The 26,828-nt window shown below is 41.5% G+C and overlaps 1 protein-coding gene across 6 annotated transcripts in view; it reads right to left on the reverse strand.

Moving 5' to 3' along the window:
• The window catches only part of ACYP2 (acylphosphatase 2), a 340,256-nt gene that overhangs the window by 95,624 nt on the left and 217,804 nt on the right, over positions 1-26,828 (reverse strand). For 2 of the 6 annotated variants that reach the window (XM_089327661.1, XM_089327662.1), the window contains one exon: positions 13,670-13,713. The exons of the other annotated variants lie outside the window; for them this stretch is intronic. In XM_089327661.1, coding sequence (XP_089183787.1) covers positions 13,674-13,713 — 40 coding nt within the window. In that variant the 3' untranslated portion in view covers positions 13,670-13,673. The remainder of the gene's footprint in view (positions 1-13,669; positions 13,714-26,828) is intronic. 6 annotated transcript variants of the gene reach the window in all.

Raw genomic sequence — 26,828 nt, forward strand, 5'->3', positions numbered from 1 at the left:
CGGACCCCAATTACTAGTATTTAAAAAAAAAAAAGAAAGAAAAACTAGTACATTGAAAGATGAGGGCCGGCACCATGGCTCAATAGGCTAATCCTCCGCCTGCGGCACTGGCACCCTGGGTTCTAGTCCCAGTCGGGGCGCTGGATTCTGTCCTGGTTGCTCCTCTTCCAGTCCAGCTCTCTACTGTGGCCTGGGAGTGCAGTGGAGGATGGCCCAAGTACTTGGGCCCTGCACCCACATGGGAGACCAGGAGAAAGCACCTGGCTCCTGGCTTCAGATCAGTGCAGCGCGCCGGCCGTAACGCACTGGCCGTAGCGGCCACTTGGGGGGTAAACCAACAGGTAAAGGAAGACCTTTCTCTGTCTCTCTCTCACCGTCTAACTCTGCCTGTCAAAAAAAAAAAAAAAAAAAAAAAAAAAAAAAAAAAAAGGAAGATGAAGCAAAAGAACTAACACATCACAAAGAAACAGAGATTATTGCAGAAAATATAAGAGGTGTGTAAGACAGAACCAATATGAAAATACCAGGAATTCCAGAAGAGATAAGAGAACAAAGCAGCCATCAAATAGGAAAAGTCTGAAGGGAAGAAAGAATTGAGTTGTCAGATCAAAGGAACTCATCAAATGCCAGACATTTATAATGAAATAAAATAAAATAAAAAGACATACTCTTAACATATTATGATGAAACTTCAAATTCCAAATAAAAAACAAGGCATACAGGCTTTATGACAATAAGAACAGGATATTCACCTACAAAAATAAAAAAATCATGCTGGCATTAGATCTTTCATATACCATACTGGAATCAGGAAGAAGTTAGAAACTTTTAAGAAAAATGGACTATTTTCCAAGAATCATGTATCAAGATATAAACCATAAAGTGAAAAGAGAAATTTCATATTTATAAGAATTCAGAGAAAAGGAGTAGTAGAACAGTACCGCAGGGGCCAGCATTGTGCTGTAGCACATAAAGTTACCACCTACAGTGCCAGCATCCCATATGGGTGCCAGTTAGAGTCTGGCTGCTCCACTTATGATCCATCTCTGTTATGGCCTGGGAAAGCAGTAGAAGACGGTCAAAATCCTTGGGCCCCTGCACCCACATGGGAAGACCTCTCTCTCTTTGCCTCTGCCTCTCTGTAACTCTGACTTTCAAATAAACAAAATCAGAAGTAAAGAAGGAAGGAAGGAAGGAAAAGAGGGAGGGAGGGAAGGGGGGAGGGAAGAAAGGAGGAAGGGAGGAAAGAAGGAAGGGAGAGAGAAGAGAAAAGAGAAGAGAAGCGAAGCGAAAGAAAACAAACGAAACGAAGGAAAGGAGAGGAAACGAAAGGAAACGAAAGGAGAAAAGGAAGAGGGCGAAGGGGAGGGGAAAAAGGAAACGGAGAGGAAAGGAAAAGAAAACAGAGGGCAGGACAGCACAGGAAAGGGAAGAAAAGCGCTTCCTCAGCCTAATAAAGGACGTGTACAAGAAAACCAGGGCTAACAACATAACTAATTATAACACACCAAAGGACTTTTCCTTATGGTCAGAAAGAAGAAATGAAAGCTTTGTCACCTTTATTTAACAATTACTGGAGGTTCTTCCCAGGACAAAAGGGCAAGGAAAAGATATAAAAGGCAGCTGTATTGGAAAGGAAGAAGTGAAATCAACTCTATCTGTAGATTAAATGATCCTTTTTACTTTTTTATTATTATCTTTGATTACATTTATTTATTTATTTTAGAAAAATTTTATTTAATAAATATAAATTTTGAAAGTACAACTTTTGGATTATAGTGGTTCCCTCCCCCCATAACCAACCATCCCATCTCCTACTCCCTCTCCCATCCCATTCTTCATTAAGATTCATTTTTAATTATCTTTATATACAGAAGATCAACTTAGTATATACTAAGTAAAGATTTCAACAGTTTGCACCCCCCCACACACAAACACACAAAAAGTATAAAGTACTGTTTGAAGACTAGTTTCGCCGATAATTCTCATAGTACAACACATTCCGGACAGAGATCCTATGTGGGGAGTAAGTGCACAGTGACTCCCATTGTTGATTTAACAATTAACACTCTTTATTTATTTATTGACAGGCAGAGTTAGACAGTGAGAGAGTGAGAGAGAGAGAGTGAGAGAGAGAGAGAGAAAGGTCTTCCTTCCCTTGGTTCACCCCCGAAATGGCTGCCATGGCCAGAGCGCTGTGCCAGTCCAAAGTCAGGAGTCAGGTGCTTCTTCCTGGTCTCCCATGCGGGTACAAGGCCCAAGCACTTGGGCATCCTCCACTGCCTTCCTGGGCCACAGCAGAGAGCTGGACTGGAAGAGGAGCAACTGGGACAGAATCCAGCACCCCAACCGGGACTAGAATCCAGGGTGCCAGTGCCGCAGGCGGAGGATTAGCCAAGTGAGCCATGGTGCCGGCCGACACTCTTATTTATGACGTCAGTAATCACCTGAGGCTCTTGTCATCAGCTGCCAAGGCTACGGAAACTTCTTGAGCTCATAAACTCTGACCTTATTTAGACAAGGCCATAATCATAGCGGAAGTTCTCTCCTCCCTTCAGAGAAGGTACCTCCTTTTTTGATGACTCGTTCTTTCCACTGGGATCTCACACACAGAGATCTTTCATTTAGGTCATTTTTTGCCAGAGTGTCTTGGCTTTCCATGCTTGAGAAACTCTCATGGGCTTTTTAGCCAGATCCGAATGCCTTAAGGGCTGATTCTGAGGCCAGAGTGCTGCTTAGAACATTTGCCATTCTATGAGTCTCCTGTGATTATGTTTATTTATTTGCAGGGCAGGCACTCTGGTGTAGCAGGTAAAGCTGCTGCCTGAGTGCCAGCATTCCATATGGGTGCCAGCTCAAGTCCCAGCTGCTCCACTTTCGATACAGCTCTCTGCTATGGCCTGGGAAAGCAGTTGAAGATGGCCCAAGTCCTTGGGCCTCTGCACCCATGTGGGAAGACCCAGAGGAAGCTCCTGGCTTTGGATTGGAACAGCTCCAACTGTCGCAACCAACTGGGGAGTGAAACAGCTGATGGAAAAGCTCTCTCTCTCTGCCTCTCCTTCTCTTTCTGTTTAACTCTGACTTTCAAATAAATAAATAAATATTTTTTAAAGAAAAATGGCTATAGAGAGAGAGAGAGAAAGACGCAGAGACAGAGATCTTTCATCTGCTGGTTCACTCCCTAATGGCCAGGGCTAGGCCAGACCAAAGCTAAGAGCCAGGGGCTTCATCAGGTCTCCCACATGCATGCAGAGTCCAAGCACTTTGGTCATCTACCGCTGCTATCCAGGTGCATTGCAGGGTGCTGGATAAGAAGTGGAGCACTGGGACTTGAACCAATGCCTATATGGGATGCTGGCATCACACACAGTGGCTTTACCTGCTACCCCACAATTCCAGCCTCAATTACATGATCATATACATAGATAATCTTAAAGACTCTACTAAAAATGTTAGAGTTAATAAACTGAGTCAGCAAGGTTGCACAATAGAAGATGAAATGTAAACAGTAATTGTATTTCAATATCCTAGCAACAACCTTAAAATAAAAATTAAGGAGACATTTTTATTTACAATATTGTCAATAATAAAATATTTAGAAATAACAAAATAAGTACAAATGTATATACCAGAAGTTACAAAATACTGCTGAAAGAAAGTAAAGACTTGAAATAGAGTGAAGAGACATCCCACGTCCATGGATTAGAAGACTTAATTTTGCTAGGATGGAAATATTCCCAAAATTTATCTGTTTCAGGGAAATTTTTATCAGAATTCCAACTGCATTTTTTTGTAGAAAAGGACAAGCTGATCCTAAAATTCACATCGAATATCAAGGGACCACAAAAAAACAAAACAATCCAAACAGAAAACTACAATTAGAGGACTCACACTTCCCAATCTCCAAACAAAATCATAATAGTCAAGACTATATGTTACTGGTGTAGGGTTAGATACACAGACCAACAGAATAGAACTGAAAGTTTAGAAATAAACCAATGCATATTCTGCCACTGGGAACTTAAAATGGAATAGCCATTTTGGAAAACAGTCTGCAATTAATCAAAAAGCTGAATGTAAATTTGCCAAATAACCAGCAATTCTACCCCTAGTAATACACTCAAGATAACAAAATATGTCTGCATAAAAATAAGTACACGAAATTTTCAATGTATCTTGAATAGCAGCATTATTCATAATAGTCAAAAAGTACAAGCAACCTCAATATCAACTAATGAATGGATAAAAATATACAGCATATCCATATGAGAATATTATTCAGTCACAAAAAAGAAGTACCAATATATGCAGCAACATGAACAGATATTAAAAACATGGAGTGAATGGAAGCCAGACTCCAAAGAGCATGTATTGCATGATACCATTTATATGAAATATCTACAACAGGCAAATTGAAGAGGCAGAATTGGTTAGTGGCTGTCAGAGGCTGAAGGTACAAAGGAGTAAAGAGTGACTTCTAATAGTTACTGGGCTTCTTTTAGGGTTTGATTAAAATATTTTGGAATAAGTGGTAATGTTTGCACATTCTTGTGAATACACTAGAAACCACTGAATACATTTAAAAACCACTTTAAATGGTGAGATTTATGATATCTGATGTATATTCAACAAAAAGGAGTACTCCAATCAAGTGAGTAGTAAATCAAACCAAAGATAGCAAAATCTATAATGTTAAGGAGAACAGCAACTATGTACTGAGAGTTCAGTATGTCTCAGGCACTGTTTTAAGTGTTTTACATAAACTGACTCATTTAATACTCCCAACAACGTGAATAAGCAAATAGTCCATTGTTTCCCATTTAAAGGTAAGGATCTGAGATATGAAAGTTGAATAACTCATAAGTTAAGTAGCATAGCTAGTAGCTAGAAAAGCTCCCAGAGTTCTAATAATGCCAACTCCCAAAACCAACACTTTTAGTGATATCACAGTCAAGTGCCCCCTCCTGTGTAGACAGCATTTTAATAAGGTATACAGGTTTATTTTAAAAATAAGATAATTCCTTCTCAACATAAATAGTCTTCATATCCAGTTAGGGATATCAAATGTCACATTTACAAAGAAATTTAGTATAACATTTAAAAGCAAAAGAAAGAAATGCTAGAATCCATGAATATATGAAATGGAAAAAAAACGAAACTCAATGTTGAGAACATGATCGTTGATATTGATGGTACTTTCTGTTTTACAGACTAATTCCACAAAACGCTTATCATACAATAACATTATAATATGGACTTCCTGATAAAAGAAAAAATCAATACATACATTCAAGATTTGAATAGCATGCCCCATGGATGAGAAAGCTGGATTGAACAAAAGCTGTAGCTCAATAAAAGTGTTCATTTCCAATTATTGATGTCTTACTTCCTGTAGCATTGACTAAAATGCATTACACAGCATTCCCAAAGAAAATGCTGATGAGGTGAAAGATGATCTGTTTTGCAACTTCATAAATCATGTTTATTTGAAACACTGGTTTTTAATCTTTTTGAGTGTAGTACAAATAAGGTTAAATGAGTGGAATGTATATAACTCTATAATTTTTAAGCAAATGTTAAATGAATCATAATGCTATGGTTTCAATAGAATTTGTTTCCCCAAACTCAGACAGGAGTTATCCCTGAAGTTTTATGTTAGTGATATTACTACGGTGGAAACTTAATCTGACATGATTAGAAATGCAAAGCCTTTCAAAGTGAGAACTTTACAGAGCACCTCAGCAAAACACTCATCCAATGACAACCAACTATAAGAGCTAATGTTTATTGGAAAATTATTTAGCACTTGCCTTGTATCAGGGGCCGTTCTGAGCCCTTCAATATTAGCTATCATAATAACCTAGATAAAATCACAGAGTAAGTATAGAGAAACAGCAGTTCTAGGCACCTGACCCTTAAGCATTTCACTCTGCTCCCTTCAATCCACTGTGTGGCCTTCTCTCTTGTGCAGCTGCCCTTGCCTGTGATTTAGCACATCAAGAGACGGGAAACTCTGACCATTCCAAAGATGCCTTTGGAAAGCGCATAAGACTGAGCCTAAATCCATCTCCCCGTACCCTAGCCCAATGCGTCCCTGAGCCTCTGAGGTTGTACTGAAAAATTTTCACCCTTCTCATATCTGGCATCCTTTCAAATTTTTGAAAAAAATCCATGCTGCCCTTTTTAATCTTCTCACTTCATTTTTTGAAATAAATCTCTCTTTCAAACCCCCTACACCAAAAAAAAAAAAAAAAAAAAAAGAAAGAAAGAAAGAAAAAAAAAGAAACTTATTCTGACCATGGTGTTTAGAGGGGTGGGGGGGCACTTTGAAAAGTGATTAAATTGGGTTACTAAGGTGGGACCCCCATGATTGAATCCTGGTGGCTTTATAAGGAGGGAGAGATCTCTCACACACACACACACACACACACACACATATAAGACATACATACTCTATCTCTTGCCACGTGATTCTCTGTGCCACTGGCAGCTAAGGCCCCCAGACCTTGCACGTGCAGAACCATGAGACGACAGTAAGGAAACGATTAAAGAAGTACTGGTAAGTCTACATGATGGAACTGTATATGGCCAATGAAAACTTTGTTTTAGAAGAATACTTAAGAGGTGGGAAAATGCTTTCAGTTCATCCTGTTATAAGTTACAGTCCTCCCAAGAAAAAGATGGCATAATCAAAAGGTTGACAGAAAGTGACTATTTACAAAGCTATAGGCAGGGATAAAGGAAACTAGGCAAAGATAGCGATGGACCCCAGGGATACCAACAATGAGGAGTCATTACCACTTCTACACTGGAAAAGGCAGGGAAGGAACAATTTACCTGAGCACAATAACAGAGCTGTAGGAGTGGGCTTATGGCAGGAACTATAGACTTAGTGGAAGAATCACAAGGAAGAATCTGAGAAACAAATATCTCAGCCCTTCTATCCTCCCACCATCTGACTTTCAACCAGTGTCTTCCACTGGCAGAATCAACTGGAAGGAGGTTACTGATGTAACCTATAGAGGTCAGCCTCTCAGAACAGAGCTGAACAGAGAAGGGTGGAGTGTGGTGTTGCAGGGGGAACCAGAGAACACCCAGCACAATGTTTAGTGAAAAATACAGTATTATAATTCCAAATTTGTAAAATTATTTATGTCATGGGTCAGGTTCCCTAGCAAACAGATTCTGAGATTTGCATGTAGGATGTTTGTTGTGGACTACTCCTGGGGACAGCACCTGTGGGTAGGAAGGAAGAAGGACTGGAAGAGGGAGAAGGTGAACTGTAATGCAGCTGCAAAAGAGGCCTCTGGCTATTCCTACTTGGAGGTCTGAGGCTGGGCTGGTCCCAGAAGAGGTAAGAAGGCCAAGCTTTCATACCTCTCAACAACAGGTTATTGGATACAGGTTAACACCAGGAGGCCAAGGGCAATGCTTGGATAGATAACACTAGCAGCTAATACTCCTGGTATCACTGCATGACTGAGCATACCATTCTGAATGGGTGAGGGTCAGGGCATGACATAACATCCATTTTCTAAGATGTCAGTTAACTGTGGCTGACTCTAGATGATAAAATTAGGGCTAAGGTTTTTTTTTCCCCCCAATTTTTAAAAAAATATGTATTTTCTGTTGTTCTGGCTCCATGAATTTTTCTGACCCTGGAATGTCACGTCTGTCTTCAACGAGCTGTTATACATGATGAATGTTATGGTTTAAAGTGTCCTCTCTGAAACAGATCTTGAAACTTAGTGGCTAATGTCATAGTCTATGAGGTGGGGTCTATAAGAGGTGAGTAAGCCCTAAGAACTCCTCCCGTGTAAATGGAGGAGGCCCTTTGAAAATGGGCTCCAAGTAGCATTTGGCAGTCTTGACTTTCCAACTTCCACCAAGTGAGAACACAGTGTTCCTCCACTCCACAGATGCAGCAACAAGACATCATCTTGGAAGCAGAGAGCAGGACTCATCAGAAAATGCAACCTGCTGGTGCCTCCAGAACTGAAAGAAAATAAATTTCCATTCTTTGTAAATTACCCAGTTTCTGTTCTTTTCTTACAGCAGCACAGATGGACTAAGACAATGAATCCAAGCACTTACAAGAACACAGCACTGGGCTCATTGCATTTACAGAAGAGCTGAATGAATCACATGTGTTAATCAATGCTTGATTAATATGTAAGTGTTATATCTACTCATGAGGTTTGCCTGAGATCTGTTTTCATCATTACCTGCCCCTACAGTCTGGTTATGGTTTGAGTGCATCTCTAGAAGGGCCAGGTGCTGGAAGCTTGGTCCCCAATGTGGTTACGTTGAGAGATGGTGAAATATTTAAGAAATAGGGCCTAGTGGAATGTGGTTAGGTCATTAGGAATGCTGTCCTCAGAAAGGATTAATATTGTTCTCGTGGGACCTCAGCTAGTTCCTGAAAGAGTGGGTTTTTATTTAAAAAAAAAAAAAAAAAGTCTGATTCCTCAATCTCTCTGCTTTCCTGCCTTATCTGTGAACTCTCCCTCTTTCATTCCCACCATTATGATATCTGCCATTCTGTTAGCAGCCAGAAGGCACTCACTAGAGCAGAGCAGATGCTGGTGGGGTGCCACGCTCTTGAATTTCTAGAACTGTGAGCTAAGTAAATCTCTTTTCTTTATACATTACCCAGCCTCAACTGCTTTATTGTAACAACAGACCAAGACACCTAGTGCTAGTTTGTGAGAGAGTAGCTAACCACTATACCTCAAACCTCACTGATAGCTAAAGAAAGTATAGCCAAGTGTTATGCATGTTTAAACTGGCTTGGACTCAATTTGCAGCATGCACTCTACTAACCAGGCCAAACCCAGAGGATATCCAAACACAGAATATGATTCTTATCTTCCTAAAATAACCTATTCATTCAGAATTAATTTAGAAGAGTATTTTCCCATTCTACTTTTGGGAATAAATATATATTTTAAAATCATTTTTAAAAGTTTTATTTATTTGGGGAACCAGTGCTGTGGCACAGCGGGGTAATGCCCTGGCCTGGGGCGCCAGCATCCCATATGGGCGCCGGTTCTGGTCCCAGCTGCTCCATTTCCGATCCAGCTCTCTGCTATGGCCTGTGAAAGGAGAAGATGGCCCAACTTGGGCCCCTGCACCCACGTGGGAGACACGGAAGAAGCTCCTGGCACTTGGCTTCGGATCAGCACAGCTCTGGCCATTGCAGCCAATTGGGGAGTGAACCATCGGATGGAAGACTCTCTCTCTGCCTCTTCTCTCTCTGTGTAACTCTGACCTTCAAAAAATAAATAAATCTTTAAAAAAAAAGTTTTATTTATTTGAATGGGAGAGACAGGCAGACAGACAGACACAGAGAGATAATCCATCTGCTGGTTCACTCCCCAAATGCCTGCAACAGCCCAGGCTGGGCCAGACCAAAGCCAGGAAACCAGAACTCTATCTGAGTCTCCCACGTGGAGGGCAGGGACTCAAGTACTTAAGCCATTACTGTTGCTCCCAGGGTGTGCATTAACAGCAAGCTGAAATTGGAAGCAGAACCAGGACTCAAATCTAAGCACTTGAATATGGAATGTGGGTATCCCAAGTGGCATCTTAACCACTGCATCAGAAGTAAATGTATTCATTTCTTCATGTGAAAATTCTGCCTTTTAACTGTATCTTATCAATTAATTCATTATAACAAACCTAAGTAAGTACCTGCCAGGTGATGTATTATATCTGGGCTTAGTAGACTATAGCCCATAGGTCAATTTTTTTAAACTTTTATTTAATAAATATAAATTTCCAAAGTACAGCTTTTGGATTATAGTGGTTTTTCCCCCCCATAACTTCCCTCCCGTCCACAACCCTCCCATCTCCCGCTCCCTCTCCCATCCCATTCACATCAAGATTCATTTTCAATTCTCTTTATATACAGAAGATCAATTTAGTATATACTAAGTAAAGATTTCAACAATTTGCACCCACACAGAAACACAAAGTGTAAAGTACTGTTTGAGTACTAGTTATACCGTTAATTCACATAGTACAACACATTAAGGACAGAGATCCTACATGGGGAGTAAGTGCACAGGGACTCCTGTTGTTGACTTAACAACTGACACTCTTGTTTATGGCAACAATAATCACCCTAGGCTCTTGTCATGAGTTGCCAAGGCTATGGAAGCCTTTTGAGTTCGCCAACTCCGATCTTATTTAGAGAAGGTCATAGTCAAAGCGGAAGTTCTCTCCTCCCTTCAGAGAAAGGTACCTCTTTCTTTGATGGCCCGTTCTTTGCGCTGGGATCTCACTCACAGAGATCTTTCATGTAGTTTTTTTTTGTTTGTTTGTTTGTTTGTTTGTTTTTTGCCACAGTGTCTTGGCTTTCCATGCCTAAAATACTCTCTTGGGCTTTTTAGCTGGATCCGAATGCCTTAAGGGCTGATTCTGAGGCCAGAGTACTGTTTAGGACATCTGCCATTCTATGAGTCTGCTGTGTATCCCGCTTCCCATGTTGGATTGTTCTCTCCTTTTTAATTATATCAGTTAGTATTAGCAGACACTAGTCTTGTTTATGTGATCCCTTTGACTCTTAATCCTATCATTATGATCAATTATGAACTGAAACTGATCACTTGGACTAGTGAGATGGCATTGGTATATGCCACCTTGATGGGATTGAATTGGAATCCCCTGGCATGTTTCTAACTCTACCATAGGTCAATTTAGCCTGCCAATGTTTTATATATATTTAAATGGTTAGAAAATACTTTTTAAAAAGGAAGATTCATGACATGAAAATTATGTAGAATATCCCATAGACAGTGGAATACTATCTATTGCTACACTGGTGCTGTAACAACAGAGCTGAGTAGTTAGAACAAGATCTTTTTTCCACAAAGCCTATACCAATTGTTATCTGGTCCTTTAAAAAAAGAAAAAAGAAAAAAGGTTTGCTGACTCTTCCCTTAGTGGAAGGGATAAACCACCAAACAAGTCAGGATATAGGCCCAATCTTAGGGAGCTCTGACTCTGAGAAGAGCAGGATCTGTTAGTCACTGGTGGGAAATAGATAATAAACAAAGACTTTTTAAAAATGGCAGTAAATGCTTTGTGGAAAATAAGAGTGAAATAATAGGGAACGATATCAGCAAAGTCCTCTCTAGGGAAGTGATATTTGAGCTAAGGCCTCAATGACAAGAAAGAGACAGCAACATGAAGGTGGGTTAGGCTGTTCCAGGTAAAGTCCCAAAGAGACTGCCCAGGCTCGTGGTGTCAGAGGGACAAGACAGTCAACAAGCGGGAGAGTAATCAAACTGTATGTGTATGCCCCATGGCTCTACAGCCATTAGGGACAAACAGATCTTTTCTTTTTGAAACCTGGTGACAGCAGCTGAAGTCATTAATAACCTCTTGGTTACTGTAAAAGGCATCATCAGAAAGGAAAACAGGCCGAGAGGCTATAATGAGGTAGCAACTAATCTGCAAAATTCCTCTCTCTCCTACCACTTTTCTCCTCTGAAGATCTGAAAAAAGATGTAAGTGGAAATCAGTTGAGGTGACATGTAAACCTTGCAACATACAAGGCCCATGAGCTACAAACTGTAAGCATAGGCTCTAAGAGATTACTGAGGTTCAATTTCCCCCATCTTCTCTTCCCTCCTCTCTCAACCGCGTACTCCAGTTGTAGAAGCTAAGTTTGTCTCCCTGTCATGGGTTACACACACTGTTGTGAAACATCAGTCGGCATGGTTGAGGATTTAGGGAGAAGAAAGAAATTCTGCCCAGGCCATCACTTCAGCTGTTAACAAATGTGTTCACAAACACTGTGATCACACTAAAAAACTTCAATTTCAAAAGCTTTTTTCAAAGCACCTGACTTTTGTGTTAGCCCTTTGCAAACATTTATGTATATATCTTTAATGACCATGGTTAGAGGGAATATGAATTCTTAAGACTAATACTCCAATTAGAACAGGAAAAGAAACCCACAATTTTAAAGAAAAGCAAGCCTCTCAAAAGAGGAGAAATAAAATTAGAAATGTATTAGGGAATGAAAAGCTGTTTTTAACTCGTTTCCTAAGAAACCAAAAATAGAACTGACAAGTACAACTTTCAGAGAAGCTTAGATAAACTCACTCTATTATTAAATTTTCCAGTTCAAAATTTTTAGAATCACTAATTTGAGGGATGAAAAAGCTCTCACATGAAAAAATTAAGTTTCTCTAGTTATTTTTGTTTAGGATGCTTCTTCTAGTGAAAACTGAACTTCACGAACAAAGAAAATGCCAGAGTAACTTTTGAATAGGTTAATAATGTATCTAGCAACCAACATCACACTGTAATGCTGATAAATCTACAAATGATACCAAAATAGGCATCATAATAAATTCATGGACATGGCAGCTTTTGTGCAGCTAAATTTACTTAATAAAAAAGATGCATATTCAGTCACCAGGAATTACAACACTTGTAGACAGGTAACAATTCATTCTTTGACATATTCATTTACTCTATCACATATATCTAGTACTGAGAGGAAGCATGGGATTGAGCTCCTGTACTTATTTTTCTGGGTAGTTTTACAGGCTTGAAGGAAAGAGCAGTTGTGAAGGAAGCCCAGCAGGAATCTTTGGGAATGCACAATCACTAAGAATCTAACGCTCAGACTTGTACACTTCTATCATTACCCTATAGGAAGAAAGGCAATCAAAGAAGAATCATGAGAGAAATGCCCACTTCCAGGGCTGTGGTACAGTAAGTTAAGCCTCTGCCTGCAGCCCCAGTACCCCATAATGGTACCAGTTTGTGACACGGCTGGCTCCTCTTTGATCCAGCTCTGTCTAAGTCCTGGGAAAGCAGTGGAAGATGGCCCAAGTGCGTGCACCCCTGCAACCGTGTGGGAGACTTGGAAGAAGCTCTAGGCTCCTGGCTTCAGATTGGCCCAGCTCTAGCCATTAAGGCCATTTGGGAGTGAACCAGCACATGGAAGATCTTTCTCTGTCTCTCCTTCTTTGTCTGTAACTGTACCTCTCAAATAATCTTTCAAAAAAATTTTTAAAAAAGGTATTGGCACAAGATCAGTCACTTACACACAGAAGGCACATGCAGAGTAGGCAGCTCAAAGCCTATGAAATACACAGCCTTCCAAATCATCTTGCTAGCTTCCCAATATAACCATCTGCTCCAGTAAATGAATGAGATAGGTCCTAGCATTCCTACTCCCACCCCCACCCCTGCCTTCAAATGACCAGGATGGAGCTGCACCTCTTAGCTGCAGTGAGGAAGTGACTATCAGGCAATGAAGAGTTACTAAATTCTGCAGGGCAGAAACAAGATATTAGGAGACCCTCGTCCCACCTGTGATTGCATAACTAACTTTCCATTCCAGGGCCTTTCCTTCTCAAATTCTCTATTTTTTGTGAAACCAAGTCATGCTCCCTATCCTCAAGATTTTTCATAGTCTACTTGGAGATCTGAACATTTTTACCACCACCCGAGGGATTATGTCTATTCTGTGATACCAATTATTCTAATAAATTATTTGGTAACAAGATTTGGGATAAAAATTTTCTTATTGCCTAAAATTGGCATTAAGTATCACTAAGTACCACCAATTTTTCAAAGGAGAAAAACAACTGGAGTCAGAGTCTTCTTAGGAATTTCATAGGAGGATGAGCAGCAGCTGTATTACCTTCCTAGGCTTCAGGCGTGGGGAACTTCAGGCCAATCAGCCATCTAAGATGTAGGAAAACATTTAGATTAGCCCTGCCATAGCCACTACAGGTCAACTCAAAATTCAATACATCTGTAGCAACCTGATTTTTTTTAAGATTTATCTTATTTATTTGAAAGATTTACACAGAGAGGTAAAGACAGAGAGAGAGGTCTTCCATCCGCTGGTTCACTCTCCAAATGGCCACAATGACCTGAGCTGACACTGTCCAAAACCAGGATAGTCTTCTTGCAGGTCTCCCACGTGGGTGCAGTGGCCCAAGGACCATCTTCTGCTGCTTTCCCAGGAACAGTAGCAGGGAGCTGGATCGGAAATGGAGCAGCCGAGATTCAAACTGGTGCCCAAATGGGATGCTGGTACCGCAGGCTAGGCTTTAACTCTCTCTGCCACAGTGCCAGCCCCAGCAGGCTGATTTTTTAAGTTGATGATTTGTACTGCCCACTAGTGATGTTATAAATATCCAAATGGTCCTTAGCAGAACAAGGTTCCCCATTCTTGCTTTAGGTAAGTATGAAGAAGGGGAGGAAAGTTAAGACCTAGCCAAGAGTGTGGGATTTCAGGCAAACAATATGAAACCGTCTACTCCCTTTTTCAGAAAATGTTCCAGGAGAGTTTATCTTGTAACGCTATACTCACGGGGGCCCAGACCACCACAAACAAGAAAAGCTGCAAGACACCAGTGTGAGTCATTTCTGACCATAGGGAGATGTATGGGGTTTGCACAGGGAGGATTCCCACTTTTCTACAACCTGGCCGTATACTGCAAGCAGGAAGGGCCTTGCTTAGGCGCTCCTTTTCTATACCATGGACAATCCTTTAGCCCTTGCTACAAAAGCCCTAGCAAACTGCTTCTCCAAGAGGCAGTTTTCTTTAAGGAACTATATCTTCCCAATGTCTCCTTGTCACAGGTAAAAATTTTCCTCTAAGCAAATCATTCTTAAAGCTAATTATTTGATGACACTCCAAGTGAATGGATTCCCGTGTCTGCTAACAATGCACACCCACAAAGGCATCTTGTAAGTACCATGTTCTTGAAGAATATACCACCTTAATTAGAAGTGAACACAACTGGGGCTGGTGTTGTGGAATAGCAGGTTAAGCCGCTGCCTGCAGCACCAGCATCCCATTCCAGCAACAGGTTCAAATCCTGGCTGTTCTACTTCCAATCCAGCTCTCTGTTAATGCATGTGGGAAAGCAGCGGAGGATGGCCCAATTGCTTGAGCCCCTGCACCCATATGGGAGACCTGGAAGAAATGCCTGGCTTCAGCCCTGACCACTGGGTAGTGAACCAGCAGATGGAAGATCTCTCTCTCCCCTCACTGTGACTCTGCCTTTTAAATAAATAAAAAAAGAAGTGAATACAACTTATACAGTTGTAAAAATATTTTTGAAAAAAGGGCTGATTCATTAAGGCAGAAGTCATATACAAACATTCTAGAGAAATGAGGGAGGGAAATAATAGTGCAAATGGTACAAGACTGCTTTCATTTCTTCTATCATAATAAGAAGTCAATAGATTTCCTCTATCATAATAGAAACTCACCAGATAGTATGTAAAATGAATGATTTAAGATACATATCAGTTATTTTTAAATTGGGAGGAATACCCAAAGAAATCACTAAAATAATTGTTGAGGAGTAGAATGGGACAGGTTTCAAGCAAAATGGTTGCTTTTTTTATATATATAGCACTAGACTTGTTATAAATATGCAAGTATTATTTTATTAACTTATAGCAATACAAGGAACTATTATCCTACAGAGAAAAACCTGTTTTTTTATGAACCTTTCCTGTGTGCTGTTTTTTAAAATGTTGGCTAAAATAACATGGATGCATCCTACAGGTTCAGGGCTGTTTATCAAGTGTGCTGCGGGGGAGGGGGGAGTCAAATAAAGGTGAGAATATGTGTGTTTGTCTACAGATCAGAAGTTAAGGTCAAGGGGGCTGAAGGGAGGTTCTCATGGACTTGCTGCAAATGTCACAGATAAAAAACAGATCTAACAAAGAAGAAATAATATATAAGGACACAAGAACTCAAGAACACAATGGCCAGTTGTTGTTGGCATAATGTTACTAAGTATGTTAATTGGTTCTGGAAAAATTCAGTGCTAAAATTATAGACTGGAGTCATCAAAACAACTTTTAATGTCTCGTAAACAGCTTCCATCCTGGAGGCAGGGGGAGCAATAGTAAGAATGAGCATGACATAATTTAGAAAAATTACCATTTAATCTGGTTCAGGAATGAAAATAATTCCTGACTTTTTAAATTTTTTTTTATTTTTTTTTATGTTTTGACAGGCAGAGTGGACAGTGAGAGAAAGAGACAGAGAGAAAGGTCTTCCTTTTCCGTTGGTTCACCCTTCAATGGCCGCCACGGCCGGTGCACCGCGGTGATCCGAAGCCAGGAGCCAGGGGCTTCTCCTGGACTCCCATGCGGGTGCAGGGCCCAAGCACTTGGGCCATCCTCCACTGCCTTCCCAGGCCACAGCAGAGAGCTGGCCTGGAAGAGGAGCAACTGGGACAGAATCCGGCGCCCCAACCGGGACTAGAACCCAGTGTGCCGGCGCCGCAGGCAGAGGATTAGCCTATTGAGCTGCAGTGCTGGCCTCCTAACTGACTTTTATAGCAGCAAAACCACATTTTACAAATCCCATAGTTTAATGGAATGGACACTGGTGCCAAAATCTAAGCTTGGATTCACTCACCAGTGTTTCCCCTGAGTTGCCCTGTTACATCCCATTTAAGTGAAAGCTCGTGCTAAAGAACTCCACTGCTTTCATTCTCGGCTATACTGAAAATGGCAATACTTAATATATTTTATTTCTAATAGTTACAGACACAGCCAAGGTACAATTAAAGTTTTATCTATAATAATACATCCTCTACAGTACTAGTGGTTTATCAACCATTTCACTTTTCCCCAAGAGATACTTTTTATTCCCTTGCACAGCTCTTCCTCTTTATTTTTAGTTTAATTCAATGATTATCACCAAAAGTATGCTAAAATAACTCTGCAGATACCTGGCAATAATTAACTCTACTACACCTGTCTAAATATTATCCTGGTACTGTATCTAAAATTACATTTAAATGCTTTCCTTGGTAATATCCAATTACTTTCTATGATTATTCATACTGCTTTTTTCTTTCATTCTTTTCATCCTTTCATTTGGACATTCTGATGTAGCAGATTTGACACATGGTTTCTGTCTGGGGGATGTCCTGATGAAGTCAACAAGCACAGTGGACATTTTGATAAAACACCCTCGAAACGTCATCATCAAAGTACAGAAAAGGGCTGATGGTTAAGCTGTTGCTTGAGATACCACCCTCCTGTATCAGAGAGCTGGTTCAAGTCCTGGCTGTTCAAGTTCCTAAAGCTTGCTGCTAATGCACTTGGGAAGGCAGTGGAAAGTGGCACAAGTACCTAGGCACCTGCTACCCATGTAGGAGACCAGGATGCAGTTCCTGGCTCCCGGCTTTGGCCTGGCCCAGGTCTGATTGTTTGGGGCCATTTAGGGAGTGAATCAGCAGGTGGAAGATCTCTCTCTCTCTCTCTCTCATTGTTTGGGGCCATTTACGGAGTGAATCAGCAGGTGGAAGATCTCTCTCTCTCTCTCTCTCTCTCTCTCTCCTTCCCCACCTCCCATATTGTTTTGCCTTTCAAATAAACACATAAATCTTTTAAAATACATATACAAAAACAATTTTTTAAAGATTTTTATTTATTTATTTGAGAGGTAGAGTTACAGACAGTGAGAGGGTGAGACAGAGAGAAAGGTCTTCCCTCCATTGGTTCACTTCCCAGATGGCCGCAATGACCGGAGCTGTGCCAATCCGAAGCCAGGAGCCAGGAGCCTCTTCCAGGTCTCCCACACGGGTGCAGGATCCTAAGGACCTGGGCCATCTTCTACTGCTTTCCCAGGCCACAGCAGAGAGCTGGATTGGAAGAGGAGCAGCAGGGACTGGAACCGGCGCCCATATGGGATGCTGGTGCCTCAGACGGAGGATTAACCCACTGCGCCACAGCGCCGGCCCCAAAACCAGGTGACTGCAAACAATTTTTTTTTTTTTTTACAGGTAGAGTTAGACGGTGAGAGAGACAAAGACAGAGATAAAGATCTTCCTTCCATTGGTTTCCTCCCCAAATGGCTGCTACCACCGGTGCTGTGCTAATCCGAAGCCAGGAGCCAGGTGCCTCCTCTTGGTCTCCCATACGGGTGCAGGGCTCAAGCACTTGGGCCATCCTCCACTGCCCCCCCGGGCCACAGCAGAGAGCTGGACTGGAAGAGGAGCAACTGGGACTAGAATCTGGCGTCCATATGGGATGCCGGTGCTGCAGGCAGAGGATTAACCAAGTGAGCCATGGCGCTGCCCCAGAAAAACAATTTATTTAATACTTGGGGTAGGAGGATGGAATGGGGTGAGGCTCTGAGATGGCTTGGGATTCAGGAACTGGTTGAAGGCTTCTGATTTACATATTAGGTGATAATTTGTTAAAGTTGGCTTGTTATCTAGAATTTACAAAAATAGTCTGATTCAGGGTTGGCATTGTGGCATAGTGGATTAAGCTGCTGTATACAATGCTGGTATCCTATACAGGCACCAGTTCATGTCCCAGCTGCTCAATTTCTGATCTGGCTTCCTGCTAAGATGCCTGGCAAAGTAGCGGGAGATGGCCCAAGTGCTTGGGCCTCTGCACCCACATGGGAGATCTGGAAGAAGCTCCTGGCTCCTGGCTTCAGTCCAGCCCTGCCTGGAAAATGAATCAGCAGAAGGAAGATTTTTCTCTTTGTCTCTCCCTCTCTTGCTTTCAAATAAATAAGTAATCTTTAAAAAAAAAAAATATTTCAGACTCAAAATAACTATATCAGTATGAACTGATGAAAGATCACTTAGCCAATACACCCACACATGTCTGACTCTTTTTCGGTACTTCCTATCCAATTATCTTCCCACTGGATTACTCTTTATGACAGTCTAAAACATTTTTTTTGACAGGCAGAGTTAGACAGTGAGAGAGAGACAGAGAGAAAGGCCTTCCTTCTGTTGTTTCACTCCCTTAATGGCTGCCATGGCCGGTGCTGCACTGATCCGAAGCCAGGAGCCAGGTGCTTCCTACTGGTCTCCCATGAGGGTGCAGGGCCCAAGCACTTGGGCCATCCTCTACTGCCTTCCCAGGCCACAGCAGAAAGCTGGACTGGAAGAGGAGCAACTAGGACAGGACCGGTGCCCCAACCGGAACTAGAACCCAGGGTGCCGGCGCTGCAGGCGGAGGACCAGCCAAGTGAGCCGCGGCGCCGACCCAGTCTAAAACATTTTAAGTAAAACAGACATCACTACATTTCACCCAAATAGTTCAGTTTATAGCAATAAAGACATTTCCTCAAATACCTATCATGTGGCTATCACATCTAGAAAATTTAACACTAAATTCTTAATGTTCTTTAATACCCAGGTTATATTCTAATATCTCCAACAGTCCCTCCCCCAAGTGCCTTTTACAGTTTATTTGCCATATCAGGAGGAAAAATGAGTACCTATATTTGTTATAGAAAAATAATACAACCATGAAATCTAGATATGGGTGCTATTACATCATTTTTCTATGTATTTAAAATTTGTATACATGTAGATTAGTTGTAGATGTAGAAGCAGAAGGAAGTTTCTAGAGTATGCTACTGGCTCTTTCCTGTTCTACATTGTAACAATGAAACAAAAATGACATCTATCAAATTTCTCAGTTGATTAGCTGGAGAGGATAATGACTGTGTTAGATAACTCAATCAAGATCCAAAAATGTTTTGACAAACTCAATATAACAGGGACTGGTGAGGAAATGAGCAGTAAGACTCATTAAATGTATTTTCAGATTATCTTTTAGAAGTACTTGTATTTTTATGTTTAGTTAAGGGTTGGAGCAAAAAGTCACAGAACAGTGGACACAATAATGAGGAAGGATACTTACAGTTTTTGTGATGGCAAGATCAAATGGAATTGTCTGAAACATTACAAACACAAAACCAAAAATAGGGTCCTTAACAACAAGGGTTGCTGACCTCCAGGCCAGTGAGCTGCATCTGCCAGCTTTGTCAGATGGGCATTACCAGGGGATTAGAATGGTAAAAGTTAAACTAGGAAGTGGCAGGGGGGTAGTATGAATTGTGAAGGGAACAAAGCCAAGTTGCCATAAAAATCTTGAACTAAGTTTCTGCATAGGAAAACTTCAAGGCTTTAACTAGGTAGACTAACGATCTTGCCAGCAAGAAAATGAGTGGGATTCTAGTAACCAGTTCAGGTACATGGTCTGATCCACAATCAAAAATTACCTAGTCCTGAGTTCAGCAGATTTCACAAGGACAGAAAGTGTCAGCCAAATTGGAGATACAGAGGCCACCACTACAGCACTACAGCAGGCTACAGCAGGTTAAGACGCTGCCTACCATGCTGGCATTCCATTTTCACACTAGTTCATGTCCTGGCTGCTCCACTTCTGATACAGCTTCCTGTTGATGGCCTGGGAAAAGCAGCAAAGGACAGCCCAAGTGTTTGGGCTCCTGCCACCCACATGGGAGACTCAATGAAGCTCCGGACTTCAGCCTGGTTCAGCCCTGGCCATTGTGGTCATTTAGGAAGTGAACGAGAGGATGGAAATTTCTCTGTGTCTCTCCCTGTCTGTAACTGACTTTCAAATACATAAATAAATCTTTTTTAAAAATGGAAACACAGATGTGATCTGAGCAATAAAATCTTATAGCATAACAGATAGGGGGAAAATGATAAAGTCCTTCCTACATCTACCAACTATTTGGGATCAAATCCCCCATTTCTTGCTTCATCCTTTACATATTTTCTGTGATTACCTGCCCATTTCCCCCCAATTTCTTGAAGGCACTCCTTGTTTTACTCCTTTCTCCCAATATTATGGCTGACACATAGGAGATATCTTACAAATATTCACGGAATTAGTGAATGAATGCCTACTCAAACATTCAGGTAATAGTCAAATGCATTTGCTATGCTGTATCAAAGACTACATAGCTCTCTGGGTGCTCTCAAGGGAACATTAGGGACAAAAGAAATCCACACACTTCAGTCTCCTTGCTGTCAATTATCAAGGATACATCACATATGGACGGTAAATTAAGCCTGGCAGCTCAATCCACTCTAAGTCTGGCCCTAGCTCACTTTTATAACCTCTCCTAGACAAGTCAAACACCACGTAGTATGAACTACTCCCCTGTTACATCCTTGGTTCATACTAGAGGCTACACCTTGGCCCATGCCAGCTCTTTTATGGGGTACCATTCACCTCCCCTCTTCTCTGAATATTCAAATTCTACTCACTTCCTGAAGCTAAAGCCAGATTCCATATTATTAGCTTCCTCAGCCATTAGCTATTCTTTGGTTTTGTGAGGTTCTACCACACTTTACAGAATATTTTACTTACTTGATGAATATTTGCTATATTTTCCTCAAGTAAATTGTAATCTTCCTGTAATAACAAGGACTTTATCATTTTCCCCTAAATTATAATGTCTCACATGGCAGTTATTTGATAAACAATAAGCAATCAATATACAATTCAAATCTTATGAACTATTTTTTGTCTGAAATTATTTTGTCTTAAAGTATCTTCAAACTTCAGGGTTTTCTCCCTGGTTATATGATGCATGAATGAATTCATTTCTCAATTTAAAAAACCATGCAATCCTTAAGTGTATCCACTGCTGATTATATTAGAGGATCTCAGAGACTGAGTCTGCCAAACAATACCCTCTTGTAGTATCGCATAAGGGTGAGTCACCTTAAAGCAGACAAGAGAACATTATGTTTCAGAAATACATGTTTTTCACTGAGTGTGACTGAAAAGGGAAAACTCACTGACTTTAAGAATACTAAACCAAGAGCCAGCACTGTGGCATACGGGTAAAGCCACTGCCTGCAGTGCCAGCATCCCATATGGGCGTCGGTTTTAGTCCCAGCTGCTCCACTTCTGATCCAGCTCTCTGCTATGGCCTGGAAAAGCAGCAAGATGGCACAAATCCTTGGGCCCCTGCACCCACGTGGGAGACCTGGAAGAAGCTCCTGGCTTTGGCTTGGCACAGCTCCGGCTGTTGTGGCCAATTGAGGAATGAACCAGCAGATGGAAGACCTCCCCTCCCCCACCCCCTGCCGTGTCTCTGTCTCTCTCTGTCTCTCTCTGTCTCTGTCTCTCTCTCTCTCTCTCTCTCTCTGCCTCTCCTTCTCTCTGTGTCTAACTCTGACTTTCAAATAAATAGATTAAAAAATACTAAACCAAAAGTTAGTCATAAATCTTAGCTAATTTTTATACATGAGCATGGGTATAATCTTATTGTGTGCTATTTGGCTGGTGACTATCTTGACTCCTAAAAATGTGATCCATGAACAAGGACAACTCACATTACTTCATTACTTGGGACTTGTTAGATTTGATGCATGTCGAGCTCCACCTGAAACTTAGTGAATGAGAATTCTGCCCTTTAAGAAAATACTTCGTGATTTGAGAAAAGCCCTAAACTAACCCAAATGGGTAAAACTGACAGCACAGAAGGCATTTTTTTTTTTTTTTTGACAGGCAGAGTGGACAGTGAGAGAGAGAGACAGAGAGAAAGGTCTTCCTTTTTGCCGTTGGTTCACCCTCCAATGGCCACCGCGGCTGGCACGCTGTGGCTGGCGCACCGCGCTGATCCAAAGCCAGGAGCCAGGTGCTTCTCCTGGTCTCCCATGCGGGTGCAGGGCCCAAGCACCTGGGCCATCCTCCACTGCACTCCCAGGCCACAGCAGAGAGCTGGCCTGGAAGAGGGGCAACCAGGACAGAATCCGGCGCCCTGACCGGGACTAGAACGCAGTGTGCTGGCGCCACTAGGCGGAGGATTAGCCTATTGAGCCGCGGCGCCAGCCCAGAAGGCATTTTCAATACAGGTTCCAGGTAATACTTGGATTTTTATCCTTTCAAAATAACCTATGACAGTAAATCCAAACAGATTATTGAATCCCACTCCCAAGTTTTGTTTCTGGTTCAGTAGCTCTGTGTAGGAGAGGACTGATAAGCTGCATTTCTAATAAACTTACAGGTGATGCCAACCGTAATGCTGCTGGCCTAGAACCACATCACCTAGAACCATACACCACATCATCATACCATCTAAAATAACAAAAGGGGCTGGTGTTGTAGCCTAGCCAGTTAAGCCACTAACCACAACACTGGTGCTCCATATTCCATATGGATGTCAGTCCGAGTCCTGGCTGCGCCTGGAAAAGCAGCAGAAGACGGCTCAAGATGACCTTGCCACTCACATGTGAGAACTGGAAGAAGCTCCTGGCTCCTGGTTTCCACCTGGCCCAGCCCGAGAGAGTGGTCATTTGAGGAGTGAACCAGCAGATTAAATGTTTCTCTCTCTGTCTCGCCCTCTCTAATTCTGCCTTTCAAATAAAAAATAAATAAATCTTTAAGTAAAGTAACATGCCTCCATATATACTCCCAACAGAAAGAAGAATGCTGAATTAGTAAAAAGGAAAGGAAATGGCAGCAAACAGTTTCTTCATATTCCAAGAAGGTAGCTGTTAATACTCCTCTGCATACAATAGTGTAAAAATAGCTGAAGGAATTACTATAGCAACAGCTGTATTGTCAGGAGGACATTCTCTACTGGCATCATTCATAAAGCGATACACATAGAAATTTATAGAATTTTATAGAAATTCTATTTCAACATTGAGACATCAGAAACAATAAGCACGGGAAACCTATCCTGTTTGTTAAATATTATAAAAAAAAAAAAGAATAAAATTTAAGGTGTTTGAAAATGACTCAGAGGCCCAGATTTGGATTTGGCCCAATAATATGAAAAAAAAATACAAGTTTTTATATGGTTCTGAAGCAAGAAAAGGAGAGCTGAGAAGTGTTAAGAATACTTACTATAAATTGTAAGTTGTTTTGTTTAAAAAAAAAATCCCCAAATATCTCCCTTTTAAAAACAGACTCAAAATTATAGTTAGAAAAACCAAAGAGCTCCACCTAGAGTTTGAAAAAAAATGGCTCTTACTACTTATTCACACACAAATAAATTACTATTTGCCTGTATCTTATCTATATTGTTGTCATTAATATTGAAATATTTTTACAAAGTCTTTACAGAAGTCATAAGTTTCTAAAAAGTGAAATACTGCTAACAAAAGAGAACTTAATTTTTTTATAACGCTGTCTGTAATCTATTTTTCTTCTAAAAATTTGGCAATTACATTTGTCACTATGAATGATTACCTTAAGGAAAATTAATAAAAAATTGAGATAGTGTTTAAAGCATCTTGGACAAGACAGTTTAAAAGAATGACTTTAGCGATGCAGTTCTTACCTGAACTTGCTGTATGACTTTGAGCAACTCCTCTTTTAGAATTCAGCTTTCTCATCTGTAGGAGTTACACAAACTCAGTGGTTCTCAGACCTGGCTGCACACTGGGACCACCTGAGAGTACTGGAAATACATTGACTCCTGGGCCCCCACCCCAGAGATTTTGATTTAGTTGTTCTGCCAGGAGGTATAGTGGCCTTGTAAAAACTCGCCAGGTAATTCTAACACATAGATTGAATCATCTATCCCCAAATCGTCTTTCACCTTAAATATCTGAATGGTTCTTAAGCTTTAGTGTAGTGCAAAGTCACCTTGACAGCTTATTTTTATTTGAAGATTTATATATTTATTTGAAAGGCAGAGATACAGAGAGAGGAAGGAAGGAGGGAGGGAGGGAGGGAGAGAGAGAATCCTCCATCTGCTGATTCACTCCCCAAATGGCCATAATGGCCAGGGCTTGGTCAGGCCAAAGCCAGGAGCCAGGAGCTTCTTCTGGATCTCCCATGCAGGTGCAGGGGCCCAAGCACTTGGGCCAACTTCCACTGCCTTCCCAGGTGCATTAGCAGGGAGCTGGATCGGAAGTGAAGCAGCCAGGACTCCAACTGGCTCCCATATGGGATGCCGGCACTACAGGCAGGCTTAACCTTCTATGCCACAGTGCTGTCCCCACCTTGAGGACTTATTAAAACACATGTTGTGGGACCCTACTCTTAGAGCTTGAGGTTCAGTAGGACAAAGGTGGAACCTAAGAATCTGCATGTCTAACAAGTCACCAGGTAATATTGATGCTACTGACCCAGGTCATACTTTCAGAATCACTGTTATAGATGATTTTAAAATTACATTTTCCCAATTTCCCAAGTGATTCTTACTCTCCTGTATTGAACTACAGTAGGATGTAGTTAATAGTCTCCCTGATTGCAATCTCTCTCCTTCCACACTACCAATAGAGTTAATATCCTAATCCACAAATTCTACTGTCACTGTCTTGAAGCTTTTCAATGACTTCCCACTGCTGACAGAAGAAAGGACAAATTAACATGCAAGGCTTTCCACAGTTGGCCCCAATCTGCCTTTCCAGTCTCAATTTCTGACAGTCCTTGTTGTCTGTGCTCCAGTCACTTGTCCCCACATGCACTGTGGATGCTCTTTCAGCGCTGTGTTGTCTACCTGATAGTCTCTTCTCCTGGAATGTTCCTGTTCCACCTTTTCTTTCTGAAATATTTGTCACCATTTGTTCAGTTCAGCAGATAGTGTGCTAGGCAATGGGAACTGAAAGAAGAGCACACAAGGACGCCCAATGAGCTTATAGTCTTGAGAGGTGTGGTAGACACTGTGGACTGGTGCATCTGACACCATCTTACTATTTCTCTCCAACCACTCCCTTCCTTATCAGTGGCTGGAAAAGCTAACTCACCTAGGGATGGGCAATGGCACATATGGGCAAGTATGCCACAGGCTTCTGGGAGTCGGATTTCCAGAGTAAAAGGAACAGGCCCACGGCCATCCCTTCCTTCAGCCTGCAGTGAGGTGTGATGCTTGAGGTGGGGACGGCCATCTTAGAAACACAAGAAAAAATACAAAGGAAGTCGTATAGACACAGTCCTGACACTGATGATCAGCTTAACAAGGGCCAATGGCCTCCAGTCTCTAATACATTAGAGAATAAATTCCCATTTATTGGAGCCACCTGTTCACCAAATTTTCTGTAACTTACAGCTGAAAGCACAAAGTGGAGGTGAGTTAGACAATTGTTTCCTGACAGTGGTGCTAAGCGATGTAAAGAAACAGAGCATGCAGTAAGAGCCTATAACAGGGTGAGCAGGGGACAATCAGCAAGACTTGGAGATAAGATTCAGCAAAGACCGAAAGTCCTAGGGAGGGAATGAGAAGCAGGGTGGAAAGGCCAGCAAGAAGAGTAAAAAGAGGCTGGAAGAACAGAAGAGGCATGTCCTGCACCCGACAAGGGGCGTACTCCTTCCATGTGCACTCCCAAATCCCGCTCAGCACCCACAGCTTCCATCCTGTGATCTGACTCGTTTATTTCATCTCAAACTGCCTGGACTATTCACAATAGCTTTCATCAGTTTTATATCCCCTATACCTAGCAGAGGGACATCAAAAGGCACACAAATGTTTGCTGCATTAAAAAAAAAAAATGACCATGACAAAATATTTCCACAACTAAAAAGTATTCCAAAAAGTCCTAACTCCATAAGGGAGCTGATTTGTGACTATTTTTCAGGTCCAATTCTGCAACTGAGTCCCAACACTTCCCAGATGTGCCACCTTCACTTGAATAAACAAGATGCCTATTCCAATAGAAACTTACTGGGTTAAAACAGGCAATCTCTCATGAATTTTCCAGCTCTACAATTTCTTGGTTTTGAGTGGGTTCTTTTGTTTGTTTGTTTTTAAATCACAGGAAACTTGGGTTTAGATGAAGGTCCAACCAAAAGCAATTTTGTTAAAAACTGCAACATAGTTCTGGGAGAATACCAAACCAACAGTTTAGTCATCTGACTCCAGCCCCGCAAAAGAGAAAAATAGAAAGTTGTATTACGGGGACCAATGTTGTGGCACAGTGGGTTAAGCTGCTGCTTGTGACACCAACATCCCATTTCAGAACGCAGGCTCGGGTTTGACCATTCCACTTCCAATCTAGCTACCTGCTGGTGCACCTAGGAAGGGAGCAGACAGATACTGAGCATCCATACTGGAGACCTGGATGGAGTTG

Source organism: Oryctolagus cuniculus, chromosome 2 (genome assembly GCF_051225735.1).
Source record: "Oryctolagus cuniculus isolate XC-2025 breed Fujian yellow rabbit chromosome 2, ASM5122573v1, whole genome shotgun sequence".
NCBI classification, from domain to species: Eukaryota; Metazoa; Chordata; class Mammalia; order Lagomorpha; family Leporidae; genus Oryctolagus; species Oryctolagus cuniculus.